We start from the raw sequence: 17,391 nt of genomic DNA on the forward strand, positions 1-17,391 counted from the left end.
TAGAGATAATACTAACTCGATATGGAGTATCACGTCTGTTTATATGATTTCTAAATGTACTGCCCACGTTAAATCATCACTCATATTACAAAGGCCGTCACTTTTATTTTTAAGTCAATCTATTCTTGAAAACTATAAAAATGCCATGTGTCTCTCGCTTTTTGATAAATATAGGAGAATATTCTGTATTTAAAAACTCGACTCCAGTCTGAAAACAGAAATTGCAAATACTTTTCGCCCCATAGCTCGCAGACCCACCCAGCTCCGGCCACCTGGCATCTCCCCCGTGGCGCGGGGCCCGAGCTCGCTCGCGTCGCCGTGACCGCGAATAAAAGAAAGCGCCCCGCCACGTCACGTCCTACCGGGCGCCACAAAAGATAAGCCCGAGGCGGGCCCCACAGGCGCCCGCTCCCCTCCCGCGCATCCCGGCGCCACGTGCACCCCCCGTCCGCAGAGTGCCAGGGCCGCAGGCGCCCCGCGCGGGCCCCACCCGGCTCCCGGTGCGCTTTTCCACCACAGCCGCAAGTCCTCCCCTCGCCGGGCCCACCTCTCCCCGCATCCACCGCGCGATGCGGCGGGGCGCGCATTGGGACCGTCCGCGCGCCGGCGCGACGCTGGCCACGAGTTCCCGCGGGGGGATCGGACGGCGCGGGAGCGGAGGGGTGGACGGGACCGACGGCCGGGATCGCGCTGCGGGCCTCGCGGGTGCCCTGGAAAAAGCGCAAGGCGAGCCACTAGATCGCCGCCAGTTGGCCGCCAGGTGGGCCCCGCGGAGGGGCGGCCCCCCGCTCCGGGCGTTCCCGACCGCAAGAGTTTCATTCTTTATTGGCCGCGACCTTTTGGGTCTCGCGGCGGGGTCCCTGCGGAAGACAGGTTTTGCGGGTGGCTCCCCGTGGAGGATTTCTTGGCTGTGGATTTCTGGTACTCGTAGGTGGCAAAATCGTGTCTGCTGTTGGAGGGGGGAATGCTTCTGGAGTGCTGGAAATGGAAACGCGAGTATTGCTGCTGCTGCTGCTACGCTGAAGGGAAACTGATCATCTGGCTGTCTGTGTGTGCTAGCTGAACTACTGTTCACTTGCTGCTGATGCTTTGTGACCTGCCAAACTTTCCTCTTTTTTTTTTCCATACAGGTGTCCGTGGTAACGCATGGTACATGCTTTTCTCTGCTCCTTTACTAGTGAGCACACCTATTTAATTTATAACGAATACACATTTGCCGAATTTGTGTATTTTAGACCTTTGTTTTCGAAGAAACGCTATGCAACAATGCAAAACATATGTCACTGTTGTATATAATCTGTAGTTACATTAGTAGTAATCCGATTACGCACAAGCTTTTACAATTTTCTAGCATATTTATGCATTGATGTATTTAAAATGGGACATACAGGTGAGATTGGAATTTCACTTAAAAGACTCGTGGATCAACCTAGCTAGGTTTTTGTTAATTTATAGTAGCAGCCGAATAAGATAAGTAATTAATGGCCCATGTTTTTATATTGGAGATTGATGTAATCTAAGCACTTTTTTTATCACTTATACATAATTGATTGCATATTCCGAGTGATCCCTATGCCCTATCATGATGATGCTAAGTAGCACACGCACTTTCCAAAAGCTGACCAACAGGACGACCCTGATCATTCTCCAGCAATCTCCTTGCCAAATCATGAAAAGAAAGGACATCCATCCATTTTAACTCCAGAGAGAGGGCGAGACACGGACAGTTTGGAAAAGGTCAGGCGGCAGCAGCACCTCTGGTCTGCTTAAACAAACAGCTACTAATAATAAGGGAACGGATGGTTGAGGCATAAAAAAACCTACTACTAAGCGCCTGTTTAGTTCCTTCCGCAAAAACGCAAAAAAGCTGTAAACGCAAAGATGCTAAAGGAATCTTACTAATTTGAAGTACTAAATGAAATCTATTTACAAAACTTTTTGCATGGATGGGTTGTAAATCGCGAGACGAATCTAATGAGCCTACTTAATCCATGTTTTGCAACAGTGATGCTACAGTAACCATCCACTAATTATTGCTTAATCATGGATTAATTAGCATCATTAGATTCGTCTCGTGATTTACAACCCATCCATGCAAAAAGTTTTGTAAATAGACTTCATTTAGTACTTCAAATTGGTAAGATTCCTTTGCAAAATTTTTTTTTGCGTTTTTGCGCTCTCATCTAAACAGGCCCTAATAAAAATTTCTCCCGCAACGCTTGCCAATTCCGAGGATGCTGGAGGGCGTGCGCGCAAGATTGCGGGGGCCGGAGCACGAGAAATCCACAAGAAAAGATAGTGGCTGAGATTTCTCGCGGCGCCTACGGCGATCGCGACCCCCACCCCCTCCCTCCCCCTCCCCCCCCCCGCGCGGCAGCGCAACAGCATACAGCACGCAGCAGCGGCCGCGCCACCACAGCGAACAGCGAGGCACACCTCGAGTCGCGAGAGGCTTCCCCGTTCGTCTCCCTTCCTCCGCAAAGCTTCGCTTTGCTCTCGCGCGCGCGCCCCTGTCCGTCCGCTCCAGCTAGCTAGATCCCCCGGGCAGCCGATCGGTGGGGTTCCGGTGTGTGGTGGTGGCGGCGGCGGAGAGGGAAGCTGCGGGGGCCGGGAGGGCGGCGGGGATGCCTCTGCTGCGCCGGCGCCGGCGGGGCCGGTGACGCCCGCCGTGGCGGTCGCCTGTGGTGAGCGGGACGGGGATCGGGGTTCGTGCTTGCTCCTTGTTCGGTTTTTCCTGTGACGGGCTGCTGGTGAAATGGTTTGGCTGCGCTGGCTGGTTGGTTGGTTGCAGACCGCCTGTGTCGGGGTGGAAGGGGGAGCGAGGCGGCGAGGACGGTTGGGTTGGATTGGATTGGACTGGACTAGGTTGCGCGCCGTCTGTTGAGGAGGTACGGCGAGCTGCTTCTCTAGCTGGAATTCACGGTGCTATGCTACTTTTTTACCTCGCAAAAGCTACTTGTCAAAATGTCTTTGTGGTGTAGCTTCGTGACCGGAATCAGATGGCGATGCGCTTTATTTTCCTTTTCTTCTTGGGTTATGTGTTTTTTCCGTGCTTAATTTAGCAGCGGAATTGATCATGGATGCAGAAGTTGAGAACCTGGGGAACTGTACCGTAGTACTTGCTAATGAATCTTGCTACTGCTCTCCTGCGTTTTTGTTGCAGAGAATTGAGATTGGGAGTTGTTCGTCCGCGGTGTGTACTTGGTAACTTCACGGGGTGAGTTTTTTTTTTTTTGGGGGGGTGGGGTTGTTGATGAGGCTAGCAAGAAATTGTTTTGGCGTTGTGCTTTAGGACATCACAAGAGTGTGCTTGTGTTACTGTTCCTGCTGCCGAGAAATGGGTCGCTTTAGGTTCTGGACATGTGCGTTTTGTTGCCTGCAGATAGAGTCTCTGATACTATTTGTCCCAGGAGGCTAATTGCTTCACTCTTATAGGCAGAAAATTCGTACCTTATTATTCCCTCATGTTGAGGTTAATCGTAGCTAACTCTGATGATGTCAATGATTAAGAAATAAATAGTTTGCATGATCCAAGCTTAGCATATGAGACAGCAGTGCTGAGATGTCTGTGCAATTCATGTTTACTTTGTTACTTAATGTAACTGGATTGTTTTTTCCTGGCACCTGTCAGTCCAGCATGTGCTTTGTTTTTCTCTAGTAAGCACTAATTTCGTTTTATTGTTGTACAAAAATATATGGTCAATATTTGGTATCACTAGGGACAAAATGAAGAGTGATTTCCTGCTGCTCTAGTTTGCACTTCACAGTTAGAAGACTGTCAGATCGATTAATTAATTCAAGCAACCTTTTCTGCCTTCATGGGTTTTGGGCGTGTTTTCATCAGATCTATGGATTTAATAAGGTATTTTAGTGGTAAGAAAAAGAAGAATGTAATTTATGGTCCTCACTTTTTTCTATGTAGGGAGAAAGCAACTTGATCCGATCCCTTCAACAGTAGAGTTGAGGTCGTTACACAAGGTACATCCGTTTCTTGTATATACCCCTCTAGTTGCTAAAGAAAAGTGTCATTTTGGGATGAGTCTAGCCAAACTTTTAAACCTTGAACATATGCAAAAATAACATGTGTCAACTGAAATTCATAATGGTATACTTTCTTTATGTTTTATAAATATATTATGATACAAAGCACTGGTCAAAGTTGCATTGGGGGATGACAAAGATGTCCAAAACGATTCTCTATTGGTGCCAGAAGGAGCAGTTCTTCTACTTTTGTTTATATAATTCTTTTGCAGTACATGGATGTTATCACAGAGTGATGCACTGAACCATTCTTGGTTATTTTGTATGATACGAGCAATAGCTTGGTTGGTAGAGCCACAGGTTGCGAGGCCACTCACCTATGCTCAAATCTAGGTGCTTGTAGGTTGTGTGAGCACCCTTAAAAGGGTTCGATAGTCTGTTCTCTTAAGAAATCTATGGAGAGTCTTCTCCCCATGCTTGAGCTTTTTTCCAAGAAAAAAACTTAGTATTTATCAAAAGTGTGTAGAAACCGTCTATATCAGCCACATGCTTTCAGCATTACTAGTTTCAAGAATTGCAGCAAGGGTTATATTATCAATTCTCCCCCTAATCCTTGTCCATCAACTTTAATTTGCATGCATCCCCTAATGAAGGGGTACTGAATATTGATATGTTTGCTGTGTTCATGGAAGACAGGGTTCTTGCTCACCGCCAAGAAAGATCCACCTTTTGTATGATGCTTCAGCTTGCCCCTCATGGAGTTCACCGAGTATCTGAGCTTGCCAAAGTCCTTGAGTTGCGGCAACAGTGGCAATAACATACTCTGCTTCATGAAGATAGAGCCACCACAAGTTGCCTGAGAGCTGCCAGCTCACTAAACAGTTTCTGAGGAAGAACTGCATGCTGCTCGTGCTCTTGTGTCGATGACGCTAGTGAGGTCGCTGCCGTTGTAGTCGACAGACCGTGCCTCTCCATACTTCCTCGCATAGTATAGGCCATAGTAGATCATGCTGGCAACAAAGCGGAGGATGTGCTTCACCGCCATTAGGTGCTCCTCACAAACCCAACTCCAAAAGCCAAGTTTGGCCACATGTGGACATGGCAGCAGAGGCCATCGATCAGAGGCTGGTACTCAGTGTGCCTCTATGCCATTGCAGTTGAGTATGAGTTGCTTCCCCATTGGTATGGCGCTAGGTTGTAGCCCTAGGATCTACGTGATGTCACCGTCGCATTGAATGGGAGAAATCCGAGATCGCTCATTGGGAACTTGGCCTTCATCTCCTCCTTGAGCTCCTTTACGACCTCCTTGCATAATCCAGTGATGATCAAGTAATCCACATAGACCTAAGGAGAAGAGTCGTGCTGCTACAGGCATGATCGCGCTTGCTGTGGTTGAAGCCAAGCTCCTTGAGTGTGCAGTCGAGCTTTGCATTCTGTGCCCGTTGTGCCTGGCGTAGGTTATAGAGTGCCTTGAGGACCCGCAAGATCTTCTCTTCTTGTACTCTAGCATTAGCTTATTGTACACCTCCCTCATCTCTGTTTAGAAAGGCAAAATTTGATGTCCATGTGGAGGATAGGGCGCCCTCCTGCAGCCGAATTGATTCCATGCGAGCCATGGCCGTGAGAAAACTTGGTCAAAAGTCAATGCTGGCTCTCCCTATGGAGGCATGTTTTAAGATCATTCTTCTAACCCTAGCTTTGCTCTCCCAGTAAGACGCACTATCATCTTTTATACATAGGCTCAAGATTATAAACCCTCACTTATAAGGCTCTCGACCTGTAGGAGTGCTCTGCCTCAATATAATCCTCAATAGGTGTGCTCTTCCTCTGCTGGACACCCTTGTGTTGTATAAACCCTTGAGTTCCAATATAGTGTGATCGTAGTTATGATGCCTCATAATATTTGTGTTATAAGGGTGACCAGTAGGCTTATGTTACAAGGATTCCTACTACTATAAAGAGAGGACTCTGAGGACTATATAAACACAAAAGCGAGGGCTTAGGATCTCAAATTGATATGTGTGATCTCATCCAAACCAAGTAGAAGCCACTAGGAGTGCCTGTGTGGATTAATGGATAGGTAACCTTTTGAGCACTAGCTTCTTGTATAAGGCAAGAATTCAAGGGTCCTAAAAGGTTCAAGAGGGTTGTGAGGTTCTCATTGAGGTTGTGCTTAAAACTGGTTGACTTGGTTGTGAGGTTCTCATTGAGGTTGTGCTTAAAACTGGTTGACTTGTCGTGTTGATTCATTGCCGTTTATTTTGATTATATATGTAGAGTTCTTTAGTAATATCATATCCAAATACCCACGGTGGGATACAATGTTGGTACCATAGCCAATTTTTTATAGAAGTTCAGAGATTGGTAGTGTGATAAAGGGGGTGCTGGTGGTAGCTCTGATAGGCTATGGTGTTGTAATTTGTGTTTGAGATAGCCATGCAGGTGTACTCATGTAATAGTAGAAAAGCTGGGTGGTGGGGGCAGGGTCGGGGGAGGCTTAGGCTTGGATTGTGCAGATAGAGATTCTGGGGGCCATTGGTGCAGTATAAGTGATGGAGGACGAGGCTATGGGGGTGTAGAGAGAAGAATTCTAGATTTCTAGTAGAGTGGTAGATGCTGAAGTTGGGTCGTATTGTTAGATGGTACCGTGGTGAACTGGTGGTTCTTATTTATGTGCTCTAGTATTAGAGTCCAGTAAAAAGCTCATGTCCATGCTCTAATGGAATTACATGCACAACACAAATGGCATGCAGGTCTTCAGGGATATCATACTAGTATTCCCTAGTTTCAGCATGAGGGTGTTGCTCTCAAATATTTACTTGGATGCGGGATTTGACTTTGGGCTTCTTTAGCCAGGATTTACTTTTTAATTTTTTTTCCTTAGTAAATGATATAGTTATTAACTGGATGCTTTGCTTTGTATGTTCTAGAGTTTCTATTTAAATTGTTTGATAGTTCTATTGTTGCATCACACACTATACACCTGGCTGTTCCAACATGCTGTTTCCTGAGTCTGAAAAAAATTATCGCAGTTGTTCTTACTGCAATAACTTCCAAACGTAGGGACTTCTTAGGGTGGTATTTGATTATTTTGGAGCTGTGAGACTCTGCACTAAATAGTCCACTCTTCGGTCTGGGTCCATCTAAGCAAAGTATTAGAACTTTAAGCACACTTAAACCCAGGTAATTGTAGTATTTTTCTTTTGTTTCGAGAATCCAATCGTGTCAATGTTATAAAACTAGTCTGATTTGGTACTTTTGATCGTGTATTGTGATCAAAAGCTGCAATTTGATTTGGAATAGGCACTTATTTTCCTATGTTTTTCTTTTATGCTGGCAGGTTACAGCAAGTGTTTGGCCTTAGCAGGTGAGCTTGATCTGTTCATCTGCTACTGCTTTACTTCTTCTCCATGCTTTTGATTGGTTATATGAATCTAATCCATTTCTTTTCTTAATTAGTTGTACCTGGTTTTTAAGTCCAAGATAGTTTCTTTTTCTTAGTGAATACCTCTTAAATATATATATATATATATATATATATATATATATATATATATAAAGAAATTCTAGATCTCACATGAGTTTTAGTTGCATAATTTTGGTGGGTAGAGGTAAGAAAAATTCATGCCTTTAAGGACTCCTAAAACATAATTTTTTTTATGCCTCAGCTACAATCAATTTCTGTTGGAGTTTAAGTTACTTTAATTTACACTAGAGTTACATTTGCTTTTTGGTGTAGTGTTCGAGGAATGACGTGCAATAAAAATTTGGGCGTTAGAAGCCCCAATAACGCTTAATATTTTTGTTAGCACAAAATTTGATCTAAATGTGTATTTGAATGTCTAAAAAATAGGGCGTCGGCCTGTTGGGAGCCCACAAACACCTAAATGACGTCTCTATATTGTGTCTTCTGCAGAGTAACGGCAATTGGATCAATTCAAGTGGGTGAGTGGAATCGATCCTTCAGAAGATTCTGATCCAAGTTCAATTCACGAGTAGATTCGTGAATTCTATAGGTTTTCTCGTGGAAATTGAACACTAATTTGGCTGCTCTTTTGGGGCCGGGCGCACAAATTTGAAATATTGGGAGTGCTGGTGTGATATAGAGGTCTAGGAGGAGATATGAGGTACTACTTGCGTCAGGTCCAGCGTTTGGTTGGGGATATGGAAGGAGGAGCTCTCTTGTTTATAGATGACCTCAACTCCAAGTGACCAAGCGAGCAGCTGTTGAACAATTCCCTTCTATTTCTGTTTCTTTTTCCTGTGGATTTGGAGATGGAGATGAATTCCTCTGGTGAGGAAATGGTTGTAAAGGTGAGTTATTCTGTGATGTGCTTGTTGTTTTGTGGTAAAGAAGGAAGATTTTATCACTGTTCTATATAGGTAAGAAAGCCGTACACAATAACAAAGCAGCGGGAGCGGTGGACTGAGGCAGAGCACAAACGCTTCCTTGAAGCCTTGAAACTTTATGGAAGAGCATGGCAGCGCATAGAAGGTAAAATTTTCACAGATACTGTATTCAAGTAGTTTTATGCTACTGTTTCCTGACTTCATCAATCTCCACTTGGTTTATTCATGTGAATTTAGTTTGCTTATTGATATGGATCTTGCACTTTTTTCTTTTTGTTGTTTGGCTTCTGAATTATTCCATAGAGCATGTTGGGACAAAGACGGCTGTGCAGATTAGAAGTCACGCTCAAAAGTTCTTCACCAAGGTTCTTTCTTTATCTGATTGGCTAGTGCCCTTATTTGGTTGACCTCTGTTGGCTGAATGGCTGTTGCCCTAGCTTTGTAGTTGCATTGTCTTTTGATTAGCTGATAAAATGAACAGCTTTTGTGTTTGTTTCCTGATTTTCTGGTTCCTTACTTCGCTGCACTGTTTTTCTTGTTTTCTTTCTCTTTGCTTCTTTCTATGCACATGTGTCATTTGTTTCTTTTGATTATCACATCTTCAAGAAAACGTCATCTTATGACCTCAGTGCTCTATTTATTGTGTAGTAGATTACATTAATGCATACGGAAATTGGGAAAACATGCTAGAGTGTATTTTACCTGGTTCATTTATTTACAGTAAAATCACTGAAGTACAAAATAATGAGATGGGGGACTTGGTAGAGTAAAATGGAGATTGTCATTGTTTATGAAAAATATTGAGTTGCAAATAAATTGCTTGAATGCTGGATTTGATGAAGATAAAAATCAACGTGCAACTAAACACATAACATGATGTGAGCCAAAAAGAAGTATTCCAGCTGTTTATGTTCATCCCCTACTGCTCCTTCCTCTGTTCCTTTTACTGCTGGCGAACTGTCTGTCCTGTGCCTTGTAGGGGCTGGGCTGCCACCAGGGTTATTTAAAAACTCAGTTCTATCATTGGCACTTCATGATTTGCCACCCAGGCTCACTTCTATTTACATAGATGGTCCCACATGTCAGTGAGATGAAGTGGAAAATCCTGAACCAGCCAATCTTAAGAATGGAAAATTCATAGGACATCCTTCTCCATGACATCCTTGCCAGATCTATGGAAGGGAAAGGATGGAAAGGTTAGTGTTTTGAGAAATATGGTGGTTTTCTGGGCTCCTCAAATCTCATGTGTTCTGGCAACCAAACATGCCTTCTGATCATGCTTTTGGTGTTTTTGGTTAGTTGGTGATTAAGGGATGAAAAGCGCTGCACTATTGTACTCACCAATATCTGACATGCTTTTACGTAAAATTTAGGGTGACAAGTGACATACTTTAGCCTAATGAATACATATGGTGCTTACAATTTTACCTTTTTTACAAACTGACCTTTAGGTGGAGCAGTGAAGAGATAGGTGAGTGGGGCAAAAATCCACCCTCCACTCAGCTGAAACAATGTTGGAATTTAGAAATCGTGGTGGGGCTTCTAGGTACAGGCTTAGGACAAGTCTTAAGCAGTTAGTGATGAACAGTCTGCATTCTAGTAGTCATTATGCATTAGGTTGCTATATTGAGAACCTACAAGGTGGAAAGAACATTTGTAATGTCCATTACTGCTCATGGCATTAACTAGTCCATAGCCACGGGCCTTCCTCGAACCATCTCACTTCAGATGCACCAGTATATCTATACCAATACTTCAGGCAGTAATCGTGGCATATAACAGTAGCTACTGGTTGATTTTTGTGGGCTGAAATCCACTGTGAATGGGCTTCTTTTTGGATCTGATTTAGTGATGGGCAACCTTGTAATGTATTATGGTTCATTAATGGGTAAACAATGCTGGAAGATAGCAGTCAGCTTGGAGGGTGAGTATACTGTAGATTAGAAAGGGGATTTCGTTACTTCTTGCTTGGTTCCAAGTGGATGCCCAGCCCCTTCTTTTTTTGAACTGGATGCTGTGCCCCTGCTTATATAGAGGTTGAGCTAGCCCTAACCTTAACAACCCTAACAACCTAACCTCATCCCTACTAACTAACCTGACGGTGGTTGGTGGCACTACAGTACCGCAACAACGGTACAGTACTTGGGCATGCTACCATGCCATGATGCTGGCCCATGCATCAGCCTGCTCCATAACAAACCTAAACCAAAAATTCAGTTTTATTTGTGCAAACCCGTAAGTAGCAACATGCACACAGAAGTCTGATATTTTACTTCTTTTGATATCCCTCAATTATATTTCTGGTTATATCAATCTACCCAAATGTCACAAGGTGCACCTTGCTGTAATCTCCTCAAATATAACTGTGCTGCATTCCTGCTTGGTCAATGATGATGGGCATCATGGTTGACGTTCCAAGATCTAACTGAACCTCGCCCATGGCAATCTGAGACCAGGAGATAATATTTGTGACACATAAATTACTTCAAAGCTTTCTCATATAACCTGCACGGTAGGAATGGCATCTTTTTTATGCAGGTAACATTGCTTACTTGGCCAAGGAAAACTGCCCAAAAATCTTCTGTGCTACAGAATTTCCCATGCTTTTTTCAGTTACATTTAATATTGAAAGTTTTTTTGGTCCATCAGGACGATTTAAGATAAATTGGAGTATTAGCCCATGGGCAGGAAGATGAGATTTTTGAAGAGAGGTCTCATAGCTGGATATATTAATAAGTAAAGATCTTGAGTGTCTTGCCTTTCATAGAAGTAGCCTCAAAAGATCTGGTGCTATCATGTGCATGGGTACTTTTATGCATAAGTTCAATGTGACTCGCGAAAGGTCCTCTAGCCTAATGGTTAGAGCACCTGAGTAGCATCCAGCAGGACTGGTTTCGACTCCCTGTGGGAGCGAATTAAACGGTTCTGGAATAAAAAAACATAAAAAATAGGTGGGGGCTTCCCCTACTGACTTCAGTCAAAGAAAGTTCAATGTGCCTCAGGCCAGTCTTTTGGTTGGAAGGTTCTCTGTCCTGCCAGTCAATTTAGATTGATTCCCACCCAAGTTGAACTAGCTACTTGGTTTTTAAATTATTCAGGCTAGTTTCTAAAGATAAGATGACTCCTTGGGTATGGATTGATGAGTATTTCTATGGATTCGGGTAGCAAAGAATGAATCAATTCTCCATAATCCTCTCATGCTTTTCAAACTGCACTATCTTATCGGAAGGAATGACATAAACTGATATGGCAAGCTGAAACGATGATATCTCACTTTGTTCGGGTTATTAAAATATTTAACATACTGGTTTATTGCTGGTCCAGTTTGATGTAGTAAGTATGTGTATGTTTTCCCAAGATACCACTAGACAAGGCCTTACTACTCAATTCATTATCGATAATTAATATTATTCATAAAAGTTCCATTAATCCAATTATAATTGGCTGATCAACCTCAACAACAACAAGAAGAAACAGTAGGAGGGTGAGGTCCAGAGGCAACATTCAAGTGTGAGTTTAGAACCCTGTTGGATGATAACTAGCGGCCCCCTTTGTCCCAGTCATTAAGGGACTGGCTAGACTGCAAGTCTGTATGCGGTTATAGTGATGAACCAGTAGCAGTTCTCTAGTGGCTCTCTTGATTTAGTCCAAATTTACCAGCAGTGTCAGTATTGTCAGCAACACTAAAATACATATTTCTTTTTGATGTGATTGGAGGTTTTGAGTAAAGAATGTTTCTATATTCCCTTAGAAGGTTGTTAAATAAAAAGAGAGAACTTCATGTTTGTATATTATTCCATTGACATACATGTTCCTCAGCATCTAGTTTCATTCTGCAAGTGCACTGTGGGGACAATTAGGAAGGTGTAGGAGGCAAAGGTTTAAAACATTTCTGTGCCCTACTTCTGTGCTTTTTATCAAGCCACTCGCAAAGGCAAAACCTTGCTGCTAAAAGCCTGCAGCTATCTGTAGAGAATTGGGAAAAGCTACACCCTTTGGGTTCCTGGGGCACCAAGCTGTAGTTCTAATCTCTTCTTTCTGCATTCCATGAGATGGTTTCAGAGTCACATTTTAGGTCAGGATTACTCAGGTGCCACCTAATGCTGCCCATCGTTGTCATCATTGCTAACCAACCTGTCAGTTCTGTTAATTGTCCTCGGACAAGCTCGCCCCGTATTGCCCTTTCCATTCTTCTGCCAGTTGGCAATATGTAGATCAGCAAAATATATAGTGTATTATCTCCACTTGAGCCTTTTAAAGTTATTTAATAGCCTACCGTTGATTTCCTCATGATTGAAATATACTCCCCCATTTTTAAATATACGACATTTAGGACAAGCTAATTACTTCAAACTAATTAGCTTGTCCTAAGTGTCACATATTTAAAAATGGAGTATAATACTGCATTCTCTAATTTCACAATTGAATTAGGCATAACTCGCAAATGTGGTATAACCTAGATAAAATGCTCATTTCAGGGACAGGGACATTGTCAAACTTGTAAGTTTTCATAATTTTGGTTGAGCTCATGTCTTGGCTACAGGGATCAAAAGACTATTCCGCTTATGGTGCATGCTTTTATTGTTTATTCATAATATTAAAAAAGACTAATTCAAACTGAAAAGAAACTTATCATTGCCATTGCCCTGAGATCCACATATTCTCCAACTGGTTTCTGATTGGCTTGAATTTGTATATTACTCCTGAATTCTGCCAGCTATGAAATGCATGCTCCCAATATTGGTGGCCTGTATAAGCTTACTATGATTTTCAGTTACCGTGTAGGATTCTAAAAATTTACAGGCTAACAAAACCCAATCAGTGGCAACAGTTTCAAGTACTTCAAAAAATTTATTTGTCAATGTTAGTTTATTTTCATGTCTGCACCTAACAAATCAGGAAATTTGCAGTTGGAAAAGGAAGCTATGAACAATGGTACTTCTCCAGGGCAAGCTCATGACATTGATATACCTCCACCACGGCCTAAAAGGAAGCCTAACAGTCCATATCCTCGAAAAAGTGGTCTCAGCTCTGAGACACCATCGAAGGAAGTTCCAAATGATAAGTCAACAAAATCAAATTTGACAGTGGGCAATGGCAATGTACAAATGGCAGGCGATGTGTCTCTGCAGGTAAATGCTCCATGGTATTTTGCTTTGCTAGGATTTTCCTCATTTTATCCTCTGTATTAATATCTTTCATTTTCTTTAATTGTAAACTCACTTGCATCCAGAAATTTCAGAGGAAGGAGGTGTCTGAAAAAGGAAGCTGCTCGGAAGTTCTTAATCTCTTCCGAGATGCCCCATCTGCATCATTTACTTCAGTTAACAAAAGCTCTTCGAATAATGGTGTACCCAGGGGGATTGAACCAACCAAAAAAGAAATCCGAGATATGACTACCATGGAAAAGAATTCAATTAATCCCACCATGCAAGAGGATGTAAAAGAGATCAATGATCAGGAAATGGGAAGGGTTAATGGAATCCACATCAGTTCTAAATGTAACCATTCGAATGAAGAATATTTGGACTTCTCAATGCAACAAATGAAGCTAAAGCCAAAGTCTTCGGAGACAACATATGTGGACAAACAAACTGCAAGAACCTCACATACCCTGGCAGAGAGGAATGGTGCAACTAGCATTCCTGTCACTGGAATTGAAGGAACTCATCCTGATCAAACAAGCGATCAAGTGGGAGTCAATGGAAGTATGAGTCCATGCATCCATCCAATGCTTTCTATGGATCCAAAATTTGATAGCAGTGCCACACCACAGTCTTTTCCTCATAATTATGCTGCCTTTGCTCCGATGATGCAGTGCAACTGCAACCAGGATACCTACAGATCATTCATGAACATGTCATCCACCTTCTCCAGCATGCTTGTTTCCACATTGTTGTCAAACCCTGCCATCCATGCAGCCGCTAGGCTCGCAGCATCGTACTGGCCAGCAGCAGAAGGTAATACTCATGTTGATCCAAATCAAGAAAATCCTGCGGAGGGTGTTCAAGGAAGAAACTTAGGCTCTCCTCCAAGCATGGCTTCTATTGTAGCAGCTACAGTTGCTGCAGCATCTGCATGGTGGGCAACACAAGGTCTTCTCCCTTTTCTCGCTCACCCCATGGCTTTTCCATTTGTACCAGCTCCTAGTGCTGCCTTTCCCACAGCAGATGTTCCACGACCTTCAGAGAAAGACAGAGATTGCCTGGTTGAAAATGCACAAAAGGAATGCCAAGAAGCTCAGAAACAAGGCCAGTCTGAAGCTTTGAGAGTTGTTGCATATTCAGAGTCTGATGGGAGTAGAAAAGGCGACATGTCTATCCATACTGAATTAAAGATATCTCCTGTCCAGAATGCTGAGGTCACACCTACCACAGGAGCTGACACAAGTGATGCATTGAGGAATAAGAAAAAGAAGGATCGCTCTTCATGCGGCTCCAACACGCCTTCAAGTAGTGATGTAGAGGCAGTAAATGTTCCTGAGAAGGAAGACAAGGTTAACGACAAGGCAAAGCAAGCCTCCTGCAGTAACTCTTCAGCTGGTGACACTAATCACCGCAGGTTTAGAAGCACTGGAAGCACAAGTGATTCGTGGAAGGAAGTTTCGGAAGAGGTTGTAGCCTACCAACAATATGCAAATTCACTTCTATTTGAGTATTTGAAGATCCATCACTGCCTTTCTAATTCACATTTTTGTTGACAGGGTCGTCTGGCATTCGATGCACTGTTCAGTAGAGAAAAGCTTCCACAAAGCTTTTCTCCCCCACAGGCAGAAGAATCAAAGGAGGTTGCCAATGAGGAGGAAGATGAAGTGACCACAGTTACGGTTGACCTCAACAAGAACGCCACAAGCATTGATCATGAGCTCGACATGATGGATGAGCCAAGAACTTCCTTCCCCAATGAATTGTCACACCTGAAGCTTAAATCACGCAAAACAGGCTTCAAACCATACAAGAGATGTTCTGTGGAAGCGAAGGAGAACAGGGTGCAGGCTAGCGATGAGATTGGTACCAAGAGGATCCGTCTTGAGAGCGAAGCATCAACCTGATTCCTACATGGCTGCCGGCCAGCCTCTTCATGGACTTTGTGTCAAAAATTATATTTACACCTGAGCTATTATAGGACTTCAGACCTTGCAATGCAATGCTTCATTAAACTCAATTTATTGTGTGTTGTATTTTAATGCTTGCCAAGCAGCCTGTCTAGACTGCTTTAAAACCTTATCTCGTAGACTCTGAATTAAGCATTAAGCGACTCTTGAACTTCTTGGTCAAAAGGTATATTTTTTCCTTATGTTTTATATTTTGGGGAAGGAAAATAATTGCAATTTGATTCATTTTTGGGTCATGCATTTACAGAGCACACTTGATGCAATGTTTATTTCATCAAGTTGTGGTAGACTGAGCAGATGAACCTTATGACCAATCTTGTAAAGACAATATTTTGAACATTCTCATGTTTGCTGTTTCTAATAGGTGTGATGATGTAGAGAAAGTAGACTCAGAAATGTTTCACTTCAACTTTAACCTATGTTTTCATGGACTTCCATTAATTTAATCTCCAACATGCTATATTTTCTATAGATTTTCGTTTTCCTAATATTTGTTGAGCTGCTAACATTATTCGTGTTACGATTAAAAACCAACATGACTCAGGATCTGACTTTCTTTCTTGATAAATGCACATTATTACCCCATATGACACTGAGATTTGAAGATTCTAGGCTCGGCCTTAGATTGTTCCATGAATTTTTATGTCTTACTGGTGAGCCTGCTATGTTGAGCTGCTATATACGTATGGAACTTACTGTCAATTGGTTACTTATTTCACTTTTATGTTTGAGATGCTGAAAGGATGCGCAAACAGATCATCGAAGATGTGATGTGATCCACTTGCCTGATCAAAAGGGCCAAAGGTGTCCGGGGGTGGAAAGAACATGTTCAACGGGCGTCCACTTGCAAACATGGCAGAACTTCAGTTCAAATGGTTCCTATTTTTCTGACAGGCAGTTCAGATGATTCATATAGTCGTGCATGTTGCCTACAAGTTGCAACAACATATATTTCTGTAACAGATCAGGCCGTGTGTATATATAATTGCCTGTTAGGTTGTTACCGAGGGATAATGTTTGATATCTGCAGTCAAGGAATTTCTAAAAGGAAATATGAAAAAAAAAACAAAAATAGCTTTTGGCGTGACAGCTGCAGTCTAGCCATGGTTTACCTCAATTAGGAAGTGAAAGGAAATGGTACAATAAATAGTCCAGTAAAGATCAGAGAAACCAGAATATGAACTATTTCTGCAAAATTTACCTTATTATTTTGTCAAAATTGAGTAAATAACTACTAATGTATGCGGCGCTCCTGCATACTTTCTCTGGTAACGCTAATACTCTTTCCTTCATAATTTGCAGTTTACACCTGCGTGCTACCAAGAGTTCACTGAGGTTCAGCGGCCATCTAGCAAGACCATTGTATAGCTACCTCTATCTAAGTCACTATACCATTGTAGCCCCAAATTGTACAACTACTTTTAGCGACCCACGTCCAACGCTATTTTGGTGTTGTGGTATAGTGACTGACCAAATCTCTCTTTCCCTTCCAGGAAAAAAAAAAGGAAATCTTTGGTCGAATCGATGATCTTATACCAACGTACTCATAAAGAAGTCATGGTGTTACGTGGATCTCGAGCAGTATTGCCCTATGATGCTATAGCGACATCCCACATGGCATAGCTAACCATTTTATCTGCATGTCTAACTCTGATCAAGATGATTGGCGTTTGGTGTAGCTGTTGTCCAACTAGCACCTATAGTGCATAAGAGGGCACAACAGTTTGCCTTATCAAATGTGTTATATATTAACTATATAGAAACAAAAATTATATAGTACAAATTGGATAAACTAGCCTGAAGACATTAATTATTTCTTTTGAATAAAAATTGCTCGGAACTTTCTGTTCCTAATTTTCCTTCATAGAATAGTCGAATACGAATTGGACCAAGGAAACCCGTAGATTTGGACCAGTTCATTGCGAGAGAAGTGTCCTAGTAATTTT

The 17,391-nt window shown here is 42.5% G+C and overlaps 1 protein-coding gene across 4 annotated transcripts; it reads left to right on the forward strand.

Annotated features, from left to right (window-relative positions):
• The first annotated feature begins 2,373 nt into the window (after positions 1–2,373).
• LOC112896888 (protein LHY) lies at positions 2,374–15,627 on the forward strand. Of its 4 annotated transcripts, XM_025965010.1 has the most exons (13): positions 2,375–2,705; positions 2,792–2,888; positions 3,164–3,217; positions 3,923–3,978; positions 7,045–7,164; positions 7,322–7,348; positions 7,898–7,926; positions 8,088–8,295; positions 8,365–8,476; positions 8,635–8,696; positions 13,242–13,463; positions 13,565–14,944; positions 15,035–15,627. In XM_025965010.1, exons 8-13 carry the CDS (start codon positions 8,257–8,259, stop codon positions 15,380–15,382), a joined length of 2,163 nt encoding a protein of 720 aa, XP_025820795.1. In that variant the 5' UTR covers positions 2,375–2,705; positions 2,792–2,888; positions 3,164–3,217; positions 3,923–3,978; positions 7,045–7,164; positions 7,322–7,348; positions 7,898–7,926; positions 8,088–8,256; the 3' UTR covers positions 15,383–15,627. The 4 variants fall into 4 exon arrangements, with proteins under 4 accessions (XP_025820796.1, XP_025820795.1, XP_025820794.1 ...); XM_025965011.1 differs by having other exon boundaries at positions 2,374–2,705; positions 7,898–8,295; positions 13,574–14,944; XM_025965009.1 differs by having other exon boundaries at positions 7,898–8,295.
• Positions 15,628–17,391: the final 1,764 nt, after the last annotated feature.

Source organism: Panicum hallii, chromosome 6 (genome assembly GCF_002211085.1).
Source record: "Panicum hallii strain FIL2 chromosome 6, PHallii_v3.1, whole genome shotgun sequence".
In the NCBI taxonomy this organism is placed as follows: Eukaryota; Viridiplantae; Streptophyta; class Magnoliopsida; order Poales; family Poaceae; genus Panicum; species Panicum hallii.